General features: G+C 42.0%; 1 protein-coding gene and 1 long non-coding RNA gene across 6 annotated transcripts; one reads left to right on the top strand and one right to left on the bottom strand.

The window, feature by feature from the left end:
* Positions 1–1,050: 1,050 nt before the first annotated feature.
* LOC128911751 (uncharacterized) lies at positions 1,051–4,043 on the bottom strand. Of its 2 annotated transcripts, none has more exons than XR_008467164.1 (3): positions 3,894–4,043; positions 2,726–2,817; positions 1,051–1,134 (listed from the first exon to the last, which is right to left on the bottom strand). It is a non-coding gene; the product is annotated as an uncharacterized LOC128911751 (long non-coding RNA). The 2 variants fall into 2 exon arrangements; XR_008467165.1 differs by lacking the exon at positions 3,894–4,043 and adding an exon at positions 3,067–3,279.
* LOC128911750 (serine palmitoyltransferase small subunit B-like) lies at positions 3,279–12,119 on the top strand. Of its 4 annotated transcripts, none has more exons than XR_008467161.1 (6): positions 3,279–3,419; positions 3,826–3,939; positions 7,400–7,598; positions 7,900–9,324; positions 9,753–9,832; positions 11,129–11,171. XR_008467161.1 is itself a non-coding variant. In XM_054207104.1 (6 exons), the coding sequence occupies exon 6, from the start codon at positions 11,164–11,166 to the stop codon at positions 11,404–11,406; it is 243 nt and encodes an 80-aa protein (XP_054063079.1). In that variant the 5' UTR covers positions 3,279–3,419; positions 3,826–3,939; positions 7,400–7,598; positions 7,900–8,398; positions 9,753–9,832; positions 11,129–11,163; the 3' UTR covers positions 11,407–12,119. The 4 variants fall into 4 exon arrangements, 1 of the variants encoding a protein (XP_054063079.1); XM_054207104.1 differs by having other exon boundaries at positions 7,900–8,398; positions 11,129–12,119; XR_008467162.1 differs by lacking the exon at positions 11,129–11,171 and having other exon boundaries at positions 7,900–8,398; positions 9,159–9,831.
* The last annotated feature ends 7,111 nt before the right edge of the window (positions 12,120–19,230 follow it).

The raw sequence follows: 19,230 nt of genomic DNA, 5'->3' as shown, positions 1-19,230 counted from the left end.
AAGACTTCTTTTCTGATAGAAAATACATAAGGATTAAGAAAAATCTGCCTCAAATTCTCACTCACAATAAATCAATGTCATTACTCAGAAATTACAGGAATAAAATATAAGGTGGATCCACTTGTCTGATAGGTGCTACTGCAAAGTGTAGATGGCCAGAGCTAACTTAAGAAAGCTATCTGAAGGTTTCAAATTCATGTGTCCTGGAGAACAATGAACTGTAACATAGTTAAGCAAAATACGCACTTTTGTGTATTTTAGCCTTCTGATTTTATAAAGCTTCTTATACTGAAAGACTGGATGAAAAGTAAATGCAGTCAGAGAAATTAATGCACACAGACGAGAGACACATTTTATGTATTTGGGTTCTTTGTACACAATTTAAACACTGTTTATAGACGTTAAGATTTTCTTTTAAAATAATAAATTTCTACTCTTCTGGCTACGGAGATTTGATTTTGAACATAAATTGCTGCATTCTGTGCAATTTCCACTGTCTGACTCTCTCATACCTGCAAATCTCTTTCACATAGGACATTATTCTTCCATCCAAAAATCAACAGTTTCTCTCCATCCTAATTAGCCCTGAAAGTAAGCTTTTTCCCCTTCATGTGCCACAGTAGAAACTAAGTTTGAGAAAGAGCTCTGGGCAAAGGTGAAGGGTCTTTGCTTGGGGTCCATATATAGTTTTACTGAGCTAATACGAATGTCTTAAGGCAGAAACTATTTTATCTCCTGGTTTCACTTCTAAAACACGGGATTAATTCAAACATTACAGCCCAATCCATTGGCATGCCCTGAGGTGCATTTATTATAGCTTCAGGGCAGCAACAAGCAAGATTCATCAACATCTTTTGTGTCTCTCTTGTGCACTTGCAGAGCGCAGAGTCTAATTAGCATTGCGAGAGGAAAAGGTGACAGGACACACTTTGACTCCTGAAGCATCCTGGTTTGAAAGCGATGACAGGCATTGCTGACGGTGACGAGCCAATTGCAAAACATGCATCTTCAGTCCCATGGCACGGGGCTTGACGGCAGCGTGAGGTGAATTAGCTGTCTCTTTGGGGCACAGATGACTCCAGCGTGACGGCATTTTCCGTACTGCTGAACCTCGTTACACTTTGCAGTTGGAAGCTACCGGAGAGAGCAGAGATGGTGATCAAAGACAGGGCACAATCCTCTCTGGGTGCAAAAGTCTCAGTTGTGTAAGCCAAGCTTTAACACCTTCCTGTGAGGGGGTTTGTCAGTCAGAAGAGGCAGGATCTGGCAGGCTGAAATAGCCTGGTTATTGCTTTCTGTATTTTTGTAGGAAGCAATGACTAATTATGTCAGCTTGGAAAAGTGCAAATCCCTGTTCCTTATTTGTGGAGCATCACTGCTGTGGGCCACTTTTCTCTCTGTCAGGTAGATTACATTCCAGGATACTCAAACTGCAGGATTTGCTGTTTTCTGCCAGTCTTTCCTTGACTTATCCCTACTCCCACTTTCATAGTAGTGCGAGGATGTTCACTTCTCCAGTTCCCAGGAGTCAGCAATTAAGAAAGCAAACAATTTCCTGAGTCTTCAATTTTCTTCTCTGCTCCTCTTATAGTAGATTAAATTTCACTGAAAGTCATCTTCCACCCTGTGAAAGGCACCCATGAGGCAGTCTGGGATAGTGTCTTGGCAGAAGATAAACTTCTAGCAATCTGTCCATTATCATACATAATCTATACTGTCTTTTTCCTTTCAGAGGTACATGGAATATTCCTCTTCCTCATAGGTAGGTATAAAGCACCAGAGATTGAAACAGCATTTTAAAAGTGTAGGGAAAAAAGCAAATTTAGTTTAAATAAAATTAGAAATAGTTTCAATTTGATGACCTTGACAAAGACTTTTTTGAAATAAGTTTCAGATAAAGCATATATTGTCAGACTGATGTGGCCTTTTGGAGAAAAAATATGTATTATTTGGATGAATTATTCAGTTTCCCAGTGCTTTCACCTTGCATTGTTTTCACTTTTTACACCATGTATTCAAATCCAAACAGAATTTTACTGACTAGGATTTCACTGAGAGTAAGTACCCAAATGACCATGCCATTTCTGCTCCAATATCCACATCTCAAAGCTATTTAGATATCTAAAACCTCTTTAAGACACTTGGGAGTGATGCATTAAATAACTTGGTTAACTCTTTATTTCGGTTTCTCATCCCACCAAACGGTTCATGTCCACAATTGTGGCCATGTGCTACGTTCCTCTGAGGGCCCATTTACTTGAGCACTGTTATTCACACCAAGGATCAAACACCTCTGCATTGTGTTTGATGAGGCAAGGATGAATTCATGCTAAAATGGCAATAGTCTACAAAATTAAAGAAAAAAAAATGCTGAAAAAATGAGAAAGACACTTGCAAATTTTATTCCAGTAAAACCACCTGTGCTTAGGCGGAAAGACAAGAGAGCATTTCTTAACAGACACATTTGAATGCCATGTACTTCTTCAAGCAATTACAGAAAAGGCTGTAATACTTTCAAGTACCGTAATTCCTCTGGAGACCCTTCTGTCACAGAGGATACACTGAATGTTCTCAAATTTGCCTTTTCAAAGCATCACTTACACAAGGCAGGAACTAATTTTTTCCTCAGAACACTCTTAATTAATCATCTGATGTCTGTAGAAAAGGTATTATTACATTTTAATGGGTATTTTCTCTTACTATAGCTAATTTGGACCTTACTCACCAAGCATATGGCTACGCTGAAGGGAAATGCAGCGAAATGGCGGGCCCGGGTTACCTCAGGCACTCTGCTCCAAGGGTGGCTGCTTGTTCCCCCTGAGGTAAGAGACATGGACAGCCCTTTAGAGGAGAAGCTCACACGAGTAAAACCATTTCTAGTTTGGACAATGTGGAACAAAATACCAGCATGAAAAAAAAAAACCAAGCTGTTCACTTCACGTCATTGCTGCTAGGGAAGGGGAGAGGGTCTGTCTGGGCGGGAAGAGTCCTGAGGAGGGTGGGTGCAGCAACAACTATCAACGCCGTGTTGAGAGGAATTTCTGAGATCTGTGTGATTGTTCTTACCCTGTCACTGTCACAGACACAATCGGGCCCCTCACGCTGTGCCCACACGGAACTTTTCCTCTTACGACATGCCCACAACCTGCACTGTCCCGCAAGCCTTCCCGCCCGGCGCCTCGCCGAGACTACCCGCCCCAGCAGCCCTTGCGGTGCCTCCCGCCGAGCCCGGCGGCTCCGTGACGCGGGGGCTGCTGGGACTTGTAGGCAACTGCCTCCTCGCCGCGGCCTGGCGCGGGTGGTCCGGGTTTTGGCTTTTGGATTTTTTTTTGTTTTGTTTTTGCCTTTTTTTTTTTTGTCCCCTTTGGCATTGTTTTATGACAGCGCGCCCTTCATGACTCCTGCTGGCCCCTCGCAAGGTAAGGACCAAGGGCTCCTGCCTTGCAGAGGCACTGTGCCCCACACCAGCTTTTTCCTCAGAGCAAGGCCGGGTCTCCTGATGAGGGCTGGGTGAGGGGCAGTGTTCTGATGAAATACTGAATTCAGCTTTGAGAACCTTTTTTTGGGGGTGGTAAAAGCTTCAGGTAGGCTTTAGATGCCACAACTGAAATCAAAGTTAAAGAGGATGTGAGTGAGAATTCATTATTCTTGCCTGGGAAGGGACACCCATTTTGGTAACTACCTGCCTTAGTTATAACAAGAAAACATCACAGGGCTCATCCTTTCATCTTGCCTATTTTCTTAAAAAAACAAATTTTAAATTCCTTGTCTTTCCTCCTGAAAACCAGCACCTTGGACCTCACCCGATGCTAATTTGTCTTACAGAGAAGTCATCCGTACAGTGCACCAGTTCTGGTGGATTCTTAGCCCTTGCAAAGTATGTGTTGACATACCTGGGATAGAGAACCAAGCACACAGCTATTATCCTTTTGATGCTCCGTAAGTGGAATGTTCTTTTGCATATTCCAAACCCAGCGCACTGTTCCTTGTGGTTTCAGCATTAGATGGGGCAGGGTTTCATGCTGCAATGATTTAAAATTAGTTTTTTCCCGCTGAAGAGCCCTTTTTTTGCCTTTTTTCTACTGGGGTAAGTCACGAAGGCTTTGGGATTTCCTCAGTCCTGACAGAATCAGACAGCTGAGTGGCTTCCTGGAAAAGGGATGAGGCATTAATGGAGCACATCGGGACTGCAGCTGTTGCCATCCTGAGCCTATATATAGAAACCCTCTACTCTATTTGCTGGCAGCACAAGTGAAGTTTGCAGTAGTTGTTTTGTCATCTCTCAAGGCTCAGTTGCTGCAGGAGTACTCGGGAGTCAGCTTCAGAGTTCTTAATTAAAGGTCAAATTTCATTGAAGTATGTAGTTGAAATGTTTACTCAGACTGTTCACCAGAGGTGCATATAATTTTGAGATGAATGAGGAGGGGAGCAGAAACAAGGGGAGATGGCAGTGCAGGAGGATGTGATGTCCCTGACCAATGCTAATGGAAAGTCTCTGATTCCCATCCTGTGCCACTCCACTGTATTGTCACTTTTAGCAGGGCATTCTGATGTAATTTTCTGTATACCTGGAAAATAGGCTAATGACAGGAAGTATGATTTTTAGAATAATCTGGTTGAGAAAATGCACTTTTTTTTTTCAAGTCCTATGTTAATAAGTTCTTCCATAGTATTTGACAGCACTATGACTGTCATTGTGCACGTGATTTGCTATATGCTTGCAAAAATGTCTAAAATAAAGAAGAACCGCAGCTATTTCTCTACTAAAAGCCAAACTACATGTCTTCTTACTGCTTCTGTCAGTTCTTTGTGTAGCTGAAGGTCTGCAGGATAGCTAGGGTTGTATCACCCCTGTTTTAAAGTTAAACTACAGAATGATCCTAGAAATTAGAGGATGGGAGGATCTTGGTCTTAGGAGAACTCTCAGTTTGATCAGCTCCTAGTCCCAGGCTGGGCATTCAGCTCTGCAACTCGCAGCTGTGCCTTTTATCTGTACAGTTCTAGATTTTAAACTCCTTTTAGGCAGCTTTTCCTTTTCTGTTATATTTGCTTTACACCTGAAACAACACCAGTTACATGTTGGGTGATGCATGGGCAACACTGGGGAAAAGACCTGAAACTGATAAACGTTGTTAACAGCTTAGAGAAACGAGTGAGAAAGCAGAACTTTGCTGCTCAGTGCAGGAACACATAGTTTCCATTATCTTTTCTATTCGTAAATGACCCCAATTCAGAAAGGGATGTGAAAGCCTGCCAGGTGAAGGAACAAAGCACAGCCTGGAGCTGGAAAATATGGTGAATTTGAACCATGCTTAGAGAAAAAACCCCTAACCTCAGTGAGACACCAGCCATGAAAGGACTGCGACAGCAGACTGCCACACAAGAGCGTGCTCTATATACTGCTGGGACACTGGTGGGCAGAAGAAACTTGCTTTGCTGGAGTCTCGTGTGCGTCAGTGTTAGCTAAATAAAAAATTTTGTGAGTGAGCTGTATAGTAAGATGAGAAGCAATTGCAACTGGGAAGATCTAGGTTCACTGCTCTTCACAACTGACATGCTTAACTATCCAACTTTTACGAAATGCTCAGTTTGCGACATATTAAATGGTATGATGTCATCTTACTTCAAGTTGAAATAGTCTGTGCCTAATCCTTCTGGGCCAGCTATGCAGATTCCTTGTGCTTTTGGAGATTACTAGCCTTCATAGTTTTCACTTACTTAATTATCTATCTTGGTATAGAATTAAAAAAGTTCCTGAACTGGTCTAGCCAGGTGTAGGGAAGTATGCTGGGAAATCGTATGACTCTTGCAGACAACAATGTATTAATTAAAATACGTTATTTGCATTACAAGCAGCAGTAAGTCAAGCCCATATAAACTGGAGACAAGATACATTCCTCATCAAGATACATTCCTCATTTGGTGTTACGTGTTGTACAGCCTGATTCTAGGTGTGATACCACTCTAGATAAACCTGTCCTCTGGTGCCAGGATTTGTGGAGCCACATGCCAGAAATTTTACACCATGCAGAACAGAGCCTTTCTAAGAATTGGCCTGTTCTATAGTATAGGGCATTTTTTTCTCCTTTCCAAGAACACTAGCGTATATTCTCTAGGTTTTTTGGTGCAGATTGATTATACTGGCAAGTCAAGCTAACAATTCACTATACAAGTCATTCCTTATTGCTGGGTTTCTTTCCCTATGCTGTGAAGCTGGTGCTCAGGTGTCTTGAAGACAGAAGATAACTATCAGAGGCTGAAGACCTTCATAGGAGGAGGTTCGCACCACTGTCTGTGATCGCATTACTTACCCCGTGGTGTGGTTCTGTAGCTGTGAAGCTCATCTTTGCCTAGGCTGCCTTGGCCTGCCCAGCCTCCTACCATCTCCCTTGTCATGTGTTTCCATCCCGTCCTTTCCTCCAGTGCCTGCAGTTGTGTGGTCAGGTTCTGCGCAGGCTGAGGACTGTCTTTGTCCTGCCAGGCCTGACTAGTTACCTGGTGTGCCTTCCCTGCCAGCACGAGGGGGAGGGCAGGAAGAGGTTGCCGAGCCAAGCAGAACCACATTATGGTTTTGAAGCTGCAGGCAGATGCTGGCTGTCGTGGAGAGCTGCAGAAGGCTGCCTCTCCGGTATGTTAATAATTCGTCAGCAATGTTGCTTTTTTCCATTCATTCCAAGTGATGCTGGAGCCAAAAGGGATCAAACAAACTGAAGTATACTATTACAACAAAACAAACTTGCCTGTGCCTTGCTTTGTGTGGATAAGACGGATGGGGTAGATTAGAAAGCTGTCCTGACCTTGACTTTCTGCTTCGATTGTTTTCCAGCATCTAAATTTTAAGTAGACAGATAAATGTTTGCCACAGTGTATAGGTGTGAGGCAGAGATATTTCAGGCATTTTTTGCTCAGTATTCTACAGAAATGAGGTTTATTTTCTTTCATTACTTCTGTCTCACTATACTCCCACATACCATACTTTTTATCCCATGGTCAATTTCAGTTAAATTGGGCAAATTTACAGAAATTAAAGATATAAATTTTGTCAAAAGATATGATCAAGAAGAGAAAAGCAGGATTATTGCATAGTCCTTACTAGACGGCAGAGAAGCCACACAGAAGACAGCCATTCTGAAGCCAAATGCTGAGCAAATGCCTCAGTATGGGTTTACACCTTATCAGACATCAGAGGATCCCATTATGAGGCATGAAATAATAGGAAAAACCTGCTTACTTCTGCTTATTGAGCTAATCTGCTAAATTCTGTATAAATCAGAAGTCACCACTTATCCATTTGGGGAACCTGACTGAACTTTGAAAAGGGAGGCTGGTGATTTCCTTTAGCGCAGTGGTAATTTGAATGTTTCTGATTTGCTTTTTTAATTCATGTTCCCCTTCCTAGGAAGAATTATCGCTGTGTCACTGTATGACTTTTATATGGCTGTGTGTGAATTTGTTCAGCGGAAACCACAATGAGAAGGAGTAAAAAGAGGTTTTGAAATGTAATTGTGTGGGCAACACGATCAAGAGACCTGAAAACAAGGGACCAGCCCCTCTGGGACAGAGTGCTACCCAGGAGAGTCTCTTTCCTGCTCCTCAGAGTAAGCGCCTTTCAAGATAATTCTTTCTCCATACATCTGCAGTCACCCATCACAGCGTCTTACCCAAAGTAGCAGTATGTTTTTGTCTGTTTTTTGGTGTTGCTCTTGTAGGGGTTTTGTTGTTTTTTAATCTGAAGGCTATTTCTGTTTCTGTATGGTGAAAAGTATCTTAAAGCACATAAACTAAAACGGCCTTAAAAGGTAGGTTTTTCAGGCAAATTTCGTATTCCGAGTGAAGCTATACACATCTGATTATGAATTGTGAAAGGTATTAATGAGTTCTTATTTCTCCTTGGGGTAGCTGGGAAAAGCAGCAGGAGTGGCTGCTCAGAAAGCGAGGAGGAGAGGATGCCTGGGGGCTTTACATACCACCATCCAAGATCTGCTTACAGCATCACGTTGGAATGGATTCTGCTTACCCCAACGCTTTATTGCTGTGAAGCCGCCAGATCTTCTGCACTACCACCTATCTCTTTCACAATGGCTCTCAGCTGCCAGGTAAAACTTTTTGAAGCTGTTAGAACTAAAGCAAACCCAGACGAGTCTCACTTTCTGCGTTGTTTCAACTCGGGGAATATATTATTGAAAGAACTAGTGGAGAATTATTGAAAAGGAAAACATCTGTACAATTTTGCACTTGAGAATGGGAGAGTTTTCCTGGCTTTTATGCAAGTGTTTTTTGGAGAGGACTGAGAGAGCAGGGAGGTGACAGCCCTGCCTTCGGCTGCCCTGGTAGTCGGTGATCTGCCTCCGCATCTTGCTGAAGGATTCAGAAGAGGCTGATCCACCTCGCAGGGAAGGTGAGTAACATGAAGCAGGGATGCTAGCCTGCCAAGAATGCAGGCACTGTGGTAGTCAGATGTTTTTTCTCCCTTGTATAAAATCAATAGCAGTGTGTTTATATAGTGTTTTTCACCAACATTTTCATGGAAAAAAAGAAACCTAAAAAACTCCGTGTCCCACCCCAGATCTCCATGAAATATGTAACTGAGAAAGTTTGGTTGAAAGTAGAAACTCTTGAGATAAGAATCCTGCAGGCACTACACCAGGGCAATTATATTTCACAATTGATGAGTCCATTCTCTAAACCGCAACCATCCAGCTCAGGAGATGGAGTCCTGTGGCAGACCCTTGCTCTGCAGGAGAAAAGTAGGGCATGGGGTATATTGACTACTGCTGCCAGGGGCAGTAGTTTACCATTTTTGAATTGGCTGTGGGAAGTGGATAGTTTTTAAACAGAAAACTTCATTTTGTTGAAAACCATGGGGGAAAAAAAAGGTTGAGGGAGTAGGTCAGCTCAGGTTCTGTTTGGTAAGGAAGGGAAGAAAGAAGGTGAGGCTCAGATGCCTTAGACATTGCTTGTGGCATGTTCTCCCAAAATGAAGCTGATTCATATTTGGAAATGATTTGACTGCAGGCAGATAGTTTAGAACATAATGTATTATGCAGATTTCTACCTAATTGACTTGTCCAATTAGATCATTAAAATGCCTCAAGCATTTGTGGCTGGCTTTTATTTTGTAAGATTTTTAAGAAAAACTCACCATCTTTTCCTTGCAGAAATCTTGCCCATGTATTCTCTCCACCCTGTGGTTTCTGGATGAGGATGACTGAAGTGTGTATACAGGGCTGGGAGATACTGATGTAGAGAAGACTGGGAACTGTTTGAAAGTGGTGTTAATCAAAGGTTGCAGAAGGTGGTGGCTTCACCGGAGACTTTCCTGTGGTATATTAATTGAGCTACATTTTTGTGGCTACTTAGCTCTGACACCATGTTTTTGCACAGACGTTAAATTGCACCTTGCATGAACTTTACTGCATTGTAAAGTCCCATAGAAGCAGAGATACTTTCTGAGATTTGAAATCAGGGAAGGCACTAATTATAAACATTTTTTGCTGATTTTTCTAAACAGTATTTCAGCCTCGTATGTTCCTTCCAACCTGCAGTTCTTCAACTCTGACTTTGTACAAATTATCAAATTAATGCTGTCATGAAAGCGCAGTACTGAGCCAGACGACGGCTGTCCTTGTTGCATAATGCAGAGAGCTTTGGCCAGAGGAGTTTTTAGCAATAGCGAGGAAGGGCGGGGTATAGAGGACACACTCTGTAATTGAGGATCAAAGCTAATTGTTTCTGCTTCTCAATCTGTATAGGAGCTGTTCAGCTGCAAAAGGCAGAAGTGTTAGGAAGCATCTCTCACCTAGACGTTTTGTCAACAGGGAGGAGTGAAGAGGTAAGTTCTGCTTTTTATAAAATCAATTTGTTGTAAGAAAAGTCTTTTTCAAAGTAGCTTGGCAATACATTTAATGATAAGAGGCTTAAGTATAACCTAGATTTAGCAAAAACTGCATGTAATGTACAGAAATGTGATGGATATAGTAAGGATATTGCTAAAAGTAGTTAGTAATAATTTTTAACTATAGAAGCATTATCTAGTTTATATCACCTGTCAGGCAGAAAAGAGGTGGGGAAGCTATGGAAGTAAAATGGAAAAGGTGAGGCAAAATTTTTCTAAAAACTTCAGGAAGTGGCTTTTTTTAGGATAAAATCCCACTCTATATAGTTCCATGAAGTTGTATTTAATTTCTGTGGAGTAAGTTTTTTTCCACAGACCTTGACACCACCAGAACTTCTTAACTTTCCAATTAGAAAGAGGGGAATCACAGTTTTTGTTTTGTCTCCTCTTATTTACCAAATGACAGGAAGAACCAGTAAGTGAAATAGACCTGTTTTCCCTTTACCTCTCCAGTTCTGTGTTTTGGTAACTATATAATGTAACACTCAATAATTATTAACATTAATTTGAACACAAAGCTTTAAAATAAATTTGTATGTTTTCATTCTGGCAACAGATCAATTCAATCTCTGTTGCAGAAGAAGCTGGATAATCTTTATATAGTTTTCTTTTTTTGGTATTTCTGTATGTGTGGTATTCTGCATACTCCCAGTTGTCATTCCAGCAGCAACTGAAGCATAAGACGTAAAAATTCAGTCTGGGTTGCAGAAATCAGACTTCTAGCCAAGTTCCATGTCAAAATCCATGAGTGGTGAAGGAGAGAGGGTTTGAAGTGCTTTTTGAATTAAGTCGCTTCAACAGAGTCTTAAATAATCCAGTGCAAGGCAAAGTTATGAAACTAGAGTTTGCCTTGGAGAACAGAATTGCAACAATTCTTGGGTAACCCATTTCTGGAAAAAAGAGATATTGTGGAGCCTCTTTGGTAAATAATGGTGCCCAGTACTCAGTGGTCTAAATTGGACTGTTATGTTCAGAACTGAAGGTAGGAAAGGAAAAAATACAAATTAACCCTTTTATGGTTCGGGGTAAAAGAATGACTCATGCTAGTCTATTACTATCTGATCATGTTTTATGCCTTAAAATGTATTTGCAATCTTGTGTTTTTAAAACATCATTTACTAAGAATGGTCAGTTTGAGCAAACTGAGTAGCATGGAGTTGCTGCCCATATGATGTTTTTATAGATTTTTTTGGTAAGATTTCTGTTTCTACTAATTATTCTTTATTGTAACAGGGAAGGCTTTCAGAAGCGACACAAAGAAGACGGAGATGGATATTAAGAGCATGAAGAACTATCTCTATTGGCTGTACTGCCAGTTTGAACTAATCACCTGCAGCTACCTCATGGAGCCCTGGGAAAAACTGCTCTTCTACACTTTCAACATTACGATGTTAGTTATGGTATTATACACCGCTTACATCTTTGTCTCTGTCCACATTAGCACGGCTTTCCAATTCTTCTTGCACTTATTTGGAAACCAACATGAAAATACTGTTTCTGTCGTGAAGTAACATTGGCAACCTGACACTGACTTTTGGATCAAAGAAGTGTTTTCTTAACACTCCGTTTTTGTTTAGAAACGGGTTCAGGGTGCGTGCAAACACTGTTTTATTCTGCAGTATCTCTTAATGTTCTTCTTTATTCTGGGACTCTCTGACAGCAAATTATTTTGCCAAAACAATTTCAATCACTCCTTGTTTTTATCATTTGACTGCTTCTTAAAGAGCTTTCAATTTTAAAGACTGGCTGGAGTTACGAAGCTGGGTTGGGTACAGAAAAAACTGTGCTGCATGTTTTGTTATTCCAGGGAGAGCTGCTTGGATATGGAGAGTTTTCATCTTGAGAAATTATATGGCATACATTTGTTCTTGTCTGCCAGAGCTTTGCTGACGGGAGAGATGTGTACACAAAAGGTTTTGCACAATACTGTACAACTATAAGCTGCTTCTCTAAGCTGTGTGTATTTATAGAATGGTTTTATTATTTATTTAGTTTCCTCAATTATTTAATACAATGAATTACATGACTTACATGGTTCATCATCATTATGCAAATAATGCATTTGATTTATTAAAAATGTGGGGATTTACTTCCATGAAAATTTATAATAAAATTCTCATTTTCTTGGAATTTAAAAAAAAAAAAAATAATCTTTATTTTACTTTTAGAAGACTGGTAAAGCGTGCATATCGTACACAGAACATGAAACTGCATATTCATTTGTGGTAGGGACATTTCAGTTGAAAAACAATAAAAACCCTACCTAAAATGCAATGTCTCTCCTTTTGTCCTGAAATCCTTATTCCCCCTGTTTTACACTCTACCTGTTGAGTAGTGTCTGAAACATTAACTCTCGAAACTGCAGACTTTGTAACTGATGCGCTGGACACTCTCTAATTGGCTTTCTTTCAAATTCCATGTTTCTTAAGCTTCAGCCTTAGCAACACAAGATGCCTGTGCTACCAGCTTGCTACAGCGGACACGGACTGCAGCTGGGCAGGGATGAAGTACCAATACAGCAACTAGAATCAGGAGAACGGAGTAGTAACGGGGCGCGTACAGAGTAACATAAAGGCAACTTTGCTGCCACCCACACTGAAGTGAGTTTTCTTACGTCTTTCCAGCATAGTGATGCTCCTAGGATGTCCTCTCCTTCCAGAAAACAGGATGTTATTAGTAAGTGGCAATCAAATGACTTATGAAATGAGATTTGGTTGTAGAGCGTGATAAAACAAAGTGGAGACACTAATTAAGTTGTCATCTCAACATGAGATTCAGTTACTTTCCCAATTTATAATTAGGGGAAAATAGGACAGCATATTAAAATAGTTTATTTGGGATAATGAGGGCAGCTGACTTTAAATTTACAACTCTTTTGACAGTGCGCAAGTAATCTCTAAGTCTGTAAAAAAATCTTCTATTTAATGCTTTCAGATTAGAATCGAATCGTATGGTTTATTAAAGTAATATAATGTCTAAAGTAGTAAATATCTTACATTTGCTCCTAGCAGCTTTCATGCTCAGTATGTATATTGCATTTATTGCTGTTTAGGAACAGAAGAGAGAAACACAGTATTTTGGTTACATCAACTATTAAGCTATTTATGAAGATAATAATTTTGTTTCAAACTGGTCAGTCTACAGTGTTGACAAATAAAGGCAGGATTTCACACCATACGGGCACACACTGCGTTGTATCCCTGCCAAGAAAACTTGGTGGATAAGCAGGCCACCATAGCTATGGTTACGCCAAATTACAGTAGAAGACTACAGACATACAGCCAAAATGTTTGTCGACGTTGAGGAACCTGACATCAGGCTGCAGAAGGAGGAACTCCTACCCTGGGTCTGTTTTTGTTTATGGCCGCCCTTTCCCTGTCTCTCCAGTGCAAACCCACTGGGTGTTTGTTGTGGTTGCCTGAACTGCCTGGTGCCTCTTTTGCAACAGCCGGCGTAGGATGGTGCCTGTTGAGCTGTTTGCATGCAGCAAGTCCTTCCACACGGATGGCTCCTGCCTGGCTGCTAGTGACAGCAACGCCATCGCAGCTCTTCCTGCCCCTCTGCAGCAGCGATCTCGGCTCAGCTGCGTGAATTGGAGAGAGCTGGGAAAGCACCAAAAAGCAAGGAAGGAAACAAAGGGCCTAGTGGCAGCTAAAAAGAATCCAACTTCTTGATTAATTTCACTCATTACAGCCTTTTCCCTGCATGTCACCAAGGCTCTCATCTACAGAATGGGATTTAAAATATTACATGCAAGCTCCGCCTTGCGATTTCAGTTTCGAAAGGCTAACCTGCTTGGGCAGGTTCCCTGCTGGAAGCTGCGCTCTGACCACCATCCCGAGATGCTGAATTGATAGAATAAGGCCACGGCTCCGCATTTGCTGATGTCAGGCCTGCACGCGCTCATCTGGCAAGGTAAATTTGATCCACTGGTATAATTTGTTGCCTATCAAACTGGCCCTGCACTTGTTTAACAGCGTTTATCCCAGCTGTGTGAGAACAGGTGCTATCCGATGTGGAATAAAGACTACTGTAACGGCCTGCTTCAACATTTTTCAATATTTTTTTTCAACCAGCAGAGTTTGTACTGGCTCAGCAGTTTGCGCCGTGTGGCCACAACATTTGCTTTTTAATCCTGGTGATAAGCGTTCCAAATTGAGGTTTACTATCGCATGGCTGAGGCAGAAAGTATTTCAAGAGGAATAGGAAATGGAGTACTCCCTGTGATTCCTGCTTGCACACCTATCTCTGAGGACACCTGTACCACGCTTGGTTCCCCCTGAGTTCTTGCTGGTACCAGTAGCATTTCCATCCCACTTTCCCTAAATTTCTTACACAACTAAGAGCAAGCAAAGTTTTTCAGACAAACTTTCTTGCATGGACAGGCCAGCCACCTGCTGAGAGTTTTTGCACAGAGATGCTCATGCAGACGAGTCCGCATGAGTCGGAGGTTGTTTGTTAGACACCAGGGTGGCTGCTTAGTCTCCTAAACCTTGTCAGAGCATCTGCTTGCTTAACAAGAGAGAGCAAATCCTTAAGGCCAATGCCTGCCACGCGAGAGGGCTGCTAATGCCACATGCCTGTTTTCCACAGGCCGTGTGGGCTGAGCATCTGGGAGTGTGCACGGGAAAAGAGGTGGTTGGTTGCAGTGGCTGTTTGCAGGGGTTTATTATCAATCAGATGCATGAATGCATCAATCGTTCATTTGCAGGGTTGTATTATCCATCGTGATGCAAGATGTACTCGTTGCTCTCTCCTAGGCCTATTGACCACAGCGTAGACGCAGCATGTGCTGCTTAGTGACTTCCTGGCAATAAAGGAAGTCATTTTAGTATTTGTAAACACGGGCTTAAACATACAGTCTTAATTTGACAAAGTTAATTTCTGACGTAAACCCAATCTGGTATACTCTAACATCATTTCCATTCCCCACCTTTGTGAATAGATCTGACCTCCCCCGGATCTTTGCATTTACACAGGGGGAGTCTATGTCACTGTTACTATACATTAAAAAGGAAGGTGAGGGTGACGTGGAGTACCGTTCAGATCACTGCTTCACGGCCTTTTTAAAAGGAATCTCTTATTCAAATTGCACAACTTCCCAACAGTGGTTCAGCAAGAGTTGAAACTAAAGAACAAAATAATATGCCTGCTAAAATAAAACTGCTCATGCTGCTCCCTATGAACTGTTTGATCTTCACAGCTATAATACATAATGGTAGATTCACAGCGTCCTCATTATGAAGGTTTATTATCGTGGCACTTCTTTTACAGTTTATCTCCCATTATAAATTATTATCTGTATTTTATTGATCAAAATAGTTTAAAGTTCCTAAAGGCAATGAAGGTGATGATTTTGTTCACACAGAACTTTACGCCCTCTGCTCCTGATTACTTCTAACAGTTTTTAGAGGCCTAAAATAAGTTCACGCTCCTTGTTGTTACATTTTGTCTGTGCTACTGTTTACATCTGAGAGTAATCGGAGTTCTTATCTTAGCTATTCATTATCTGACTTGAAAATCCTGTTTCCAAGATGAACTTGTCAGCACTTAGTAGCCTCTGCATCCCACAGAATATATTCCTTTTCATCTTGTGTATATTTGTTTAGAACAACGTTGAGTTTACAGATCTGTTTCCTTTTAGAAAGCTGACCTTAAATTACTCAGTTCTGCTTGGCTGAAACTTTCTGCCTAACATTCCTGCTCAGCTGAAACTCCTCCATGAAACTGCTTAGTTATAGTCATCTTCATTACAGAAAACTACTTCTTCCTGTATTGGTGAGGTTTCCAGTATACAGCGTAGATACTATATAGAATAGCTTTTACGTAGAAATGTTTCTGGATGTTTTTCAGAGGGACAAAGGTAAGAATTTGAAAGTGTGTATGTTTGCCTGCTAGTGCTTCCCTGAGGAGGCCAGGGCTCTGCCTCTGTTCCTCTCTGCAGCGTCTTCTCGCTCACCTCGCTGCTGTTCACATCTCCCCTTCCGCACTGCCCCGTTCGAGGAACTGGAGCGAGAAGCGCAGCTAGGGGTACGGAGAGGGGTCCTCATGGACCTTACAACTGCCCACCCGGCTGTCAGAACATCATCCCAGGCTGTTGGTGGGTCCCGGCTCTTCCCTCAGCTCTAGTTTGAAGTGGCACGCGCTTGATTAGGGACAAATGAAGCCTTTTTGGTGCTTCCCACTGCACATTGCCATGGAGGCTACAGAGTGTCACCCAGGAAATCAAACCATGCTGCTTAGAAGCACCTGTATTTTTTAGAAAGCTGGTTAAGTTCAAATAAAACTCCAACAAGCCCCCCCAGAGTATTCATATCCTGTAACAACCTTTTCTATTTGAAAGCCTTATCTGAAGATATCCAAGGCTGCTTTCAAATATACATATATGCATGTCTAATTTATCTGCATAATGAGGTGATGCATTAAAAGCCAGTATAACACTTGGACTTTACCTCTGAATATTTTTTAAAAATTATTTTTTAATTAAAATAATTTGTTTTCGAGATTATATAAACTTTTATGTAGCTCACATCCTGTCGGAGTGCAGGGAATCGTGTATGATCTCAACTGCATCAGATATAACTGAGCTCTTGTTGGGGTACGTTAGTACAGTGCTGTAAGTTTCTTACTGAACCTGTCAGTGACACCTATAGCAGCTTTATGCCTATGTTACAGGGAGGGTTATTAAAAAGTCAGATCAAACTTCGAGAAAACCTGAAGTAGCTACAAATACCCAAACTTTTACAAAGCGTTTTAGCTGAGGCTGACCTTATTACAGAGAGGAAGGCCACAGCAACAGGATTCTTTCCAAGAGACTGTGGCAGGCTGAAGATTACAGGCTTTGGGAAAGAGCAAATTCAGGCGATGAGGAAACTGCGGTAACCAGTGAGCTATATACGGAGGCCAGAGGCTGCCAAGGTTAAACAACAGCTGCCTCAACGTTGTCACATTTTGGACTGAAGGGAATTCCTTTTAAATCCTACTTGGAGCGTACACATCCTTGTGTTGGATCTGGGTCTTGGGCAACGCCAGCCACCTGCTGGACCAGGGTGTTTAGCACACGGGTATGGAAATAGGCACCGAATCCCAGAGATGCTGGAAGGCTGAGGAGCAGCTGCCTCCAAGAGCCAGCTGGAAGAGTGGCCCGAGTGCGATCGCTCTCATCGGTGCTCAGACGAGCACTTCCACCGGGCTGGCTCCAGCATCGCTCTTCTCAGCATGCCAGCTCCAGCAAATCCTCGGCTTTGGGACTAACTCTGTGTGTGCTGCGTTGGGAACCTGCACACCCACCTCTGACCGAGGCTTCCATCAGGGATCCTCAGATGTCGCCAGTGCAACACAAAGTGCCTGAATACCTTCCCTCCTCGGGGGATTCAGGGCTCCTAAAGGACCTAATTCTGGATTATTTTCAATATGATCATCCATCTTTTAAGGAAATGTCTAAAACAAACCTAGGGCTTCAAATGACTTTGAGGGTTTTCTCTTCTGCTGCATTCAGACTGGCTTAAATATGTCAAGCTTTCATACATTAGCATAAATTCATTCCAGCAGAGGTACGAGCTAAAAAATTGCAGTCCTTTATATCTCAGGTCCACCCTACAAAAAGGTATGAATTAACAAAGACCTACATTAATAACAAAGGTGTTAATCATAATTGTTACAGCCCATGCAGCATGAAGTCTCATCAAGCTAAGTGGTATACAAACAACCTGCCAAATAATTTACAGCTTAAATGGTTTCCTTCTATTTTACAAATCTTGTCACTGAGCACAGATTATTTTAAAATAGCCTTTGAAGCCCTTTTAGAGCTTGGCACATCTGAAACATTTTCTTAGTTGATGTGAAAAGGTACATTAGCTGTGGATTTCTGTTATATGTAATTGTTTCATTTTATAAAGCTGAATATTCAAATTACGCAAAGGCACTTCTCTTTCTTGATGATTATGCTTTGTTTTTCATCATGGAACTGAGACCCTGACAAGTTTTGAACTTCATCTCCTGTTTCTTACGTGTCTTAACCGGGTTCCCATCCTAAGCTTACGATGAAGTACAGAAAACATTGGTAAATTCTGAAGGCAATAATATTCTTTGCTACGTGATTATGTTCTGGAATGAGCTATAGCAAACACTGCCAAAACCCCTCTGAAACCCAGCAGATGAGTCTTACCCCTATATTTAACTGTTCTGCGAGAATGCAGCTAACGTAAGTGGCCCTGGCAAAGCGTAAAGTAGAGACGAATCTGCCAGCAGAAGGAGCAGTTTGCCAGAATAAGTCCTGTAACATCAAGATCAAAGCAGTTTTGTCTTATTTTTCCTTAGGTTGGTGTTATGTTATTTTAAACTTAAATGAAAATATTAGGAACTATATCAGCATAAACAAGTTTTTCAGAGTTTATAGCCATCTTTCCTTTAGAGCAGCTGAACAGACTGCTTTTAGGGCCATTAACGTGAAGGAATAGTGACATCAGGTGGCCTACCACATTAATCACAGGCACATCTCAATTTTTCTATGGCAACTTCTAGGGAAGAATGGACAAGTGCCTGCCACTGTGGATGCCTCCTGCCTAAAGTGAGACCCTTCCCTCCCAAGAATACGTTGCAGCCTTTCAAGCAAAGTGGATTTGGCCATTCCTAGGCCATTCCTACAACGCAGCCGGCACTTTGTGTTTCAGTTACAAAAAGAAAAATGAGTTTGTCTAACAGTACTTGCCCACATCAGATTCTCAGCGATTTGCTTGCAGGCAGCGTCTCCTAGAATGGACCATATTCTACTCTGCACGGTCCCCATTTGTGAGGGTCTAACCCTGCCCTCCCTCCAGCACCCAGCGGAGCTGCTGCCGAGCCCAGCCTGGGAAGGATCAGATCCAGCACCTCTCCAGGACGTGTCAAGGGGCCGAGCATAAAATGCGCTGGGTTACAGGGGCAGCAAAGGCCAGCGGTGCATTGCCCTACATCTCTTAAACCCGCACGGAGCGTCCAGGGAAGGATGTGAGAGGATGTAGAATTGACAAAGGAACTAATCTAAGGTTTGGGGCAGAGATAACACATCTGCAGATACATATCTTTTTTCCCCCAAGTGGTCTGAGAGGACGAGCACTGTCTTATATGGGTAGGTTTTCCCAACATACGTTCCCTGTTTGGAAATGGTATGATCAGCTCACTGTTTTCTTCCAGCCCTCCACCGTAACTGCAGCTCTCCGACAGAAGGGGAGAGGCCGAGAGAGCTGGGACTGTTCAGGCCTGGGGAAGAGATGGCTCAGCGGGATCGTATCCATCGGTATCAGCATCTGATGGGAGACAGCAAAGACGACAGAGCCAGGCTGATGCATTTTCTC

This window comes from Rissa tridactyla, chromosome 6 (assembly GCF_028500815.1).
Source record: "Rissa tridactyla isolate bRisTri1 chromosome 6, bRisTri1.patW.cur.20221130, whole genome shotgun sequence".
Taxonomy (NCBI): Eukaryota; Metazoa; Chordata; class Aves; order Charadriiformes; family Laridae; genus Rissa; species Rissa tridactyla.
Note: the sequence above shows the minus strand (reverse complement) of the source record. Positions and strands in the feature narration are given on the sequence as shown.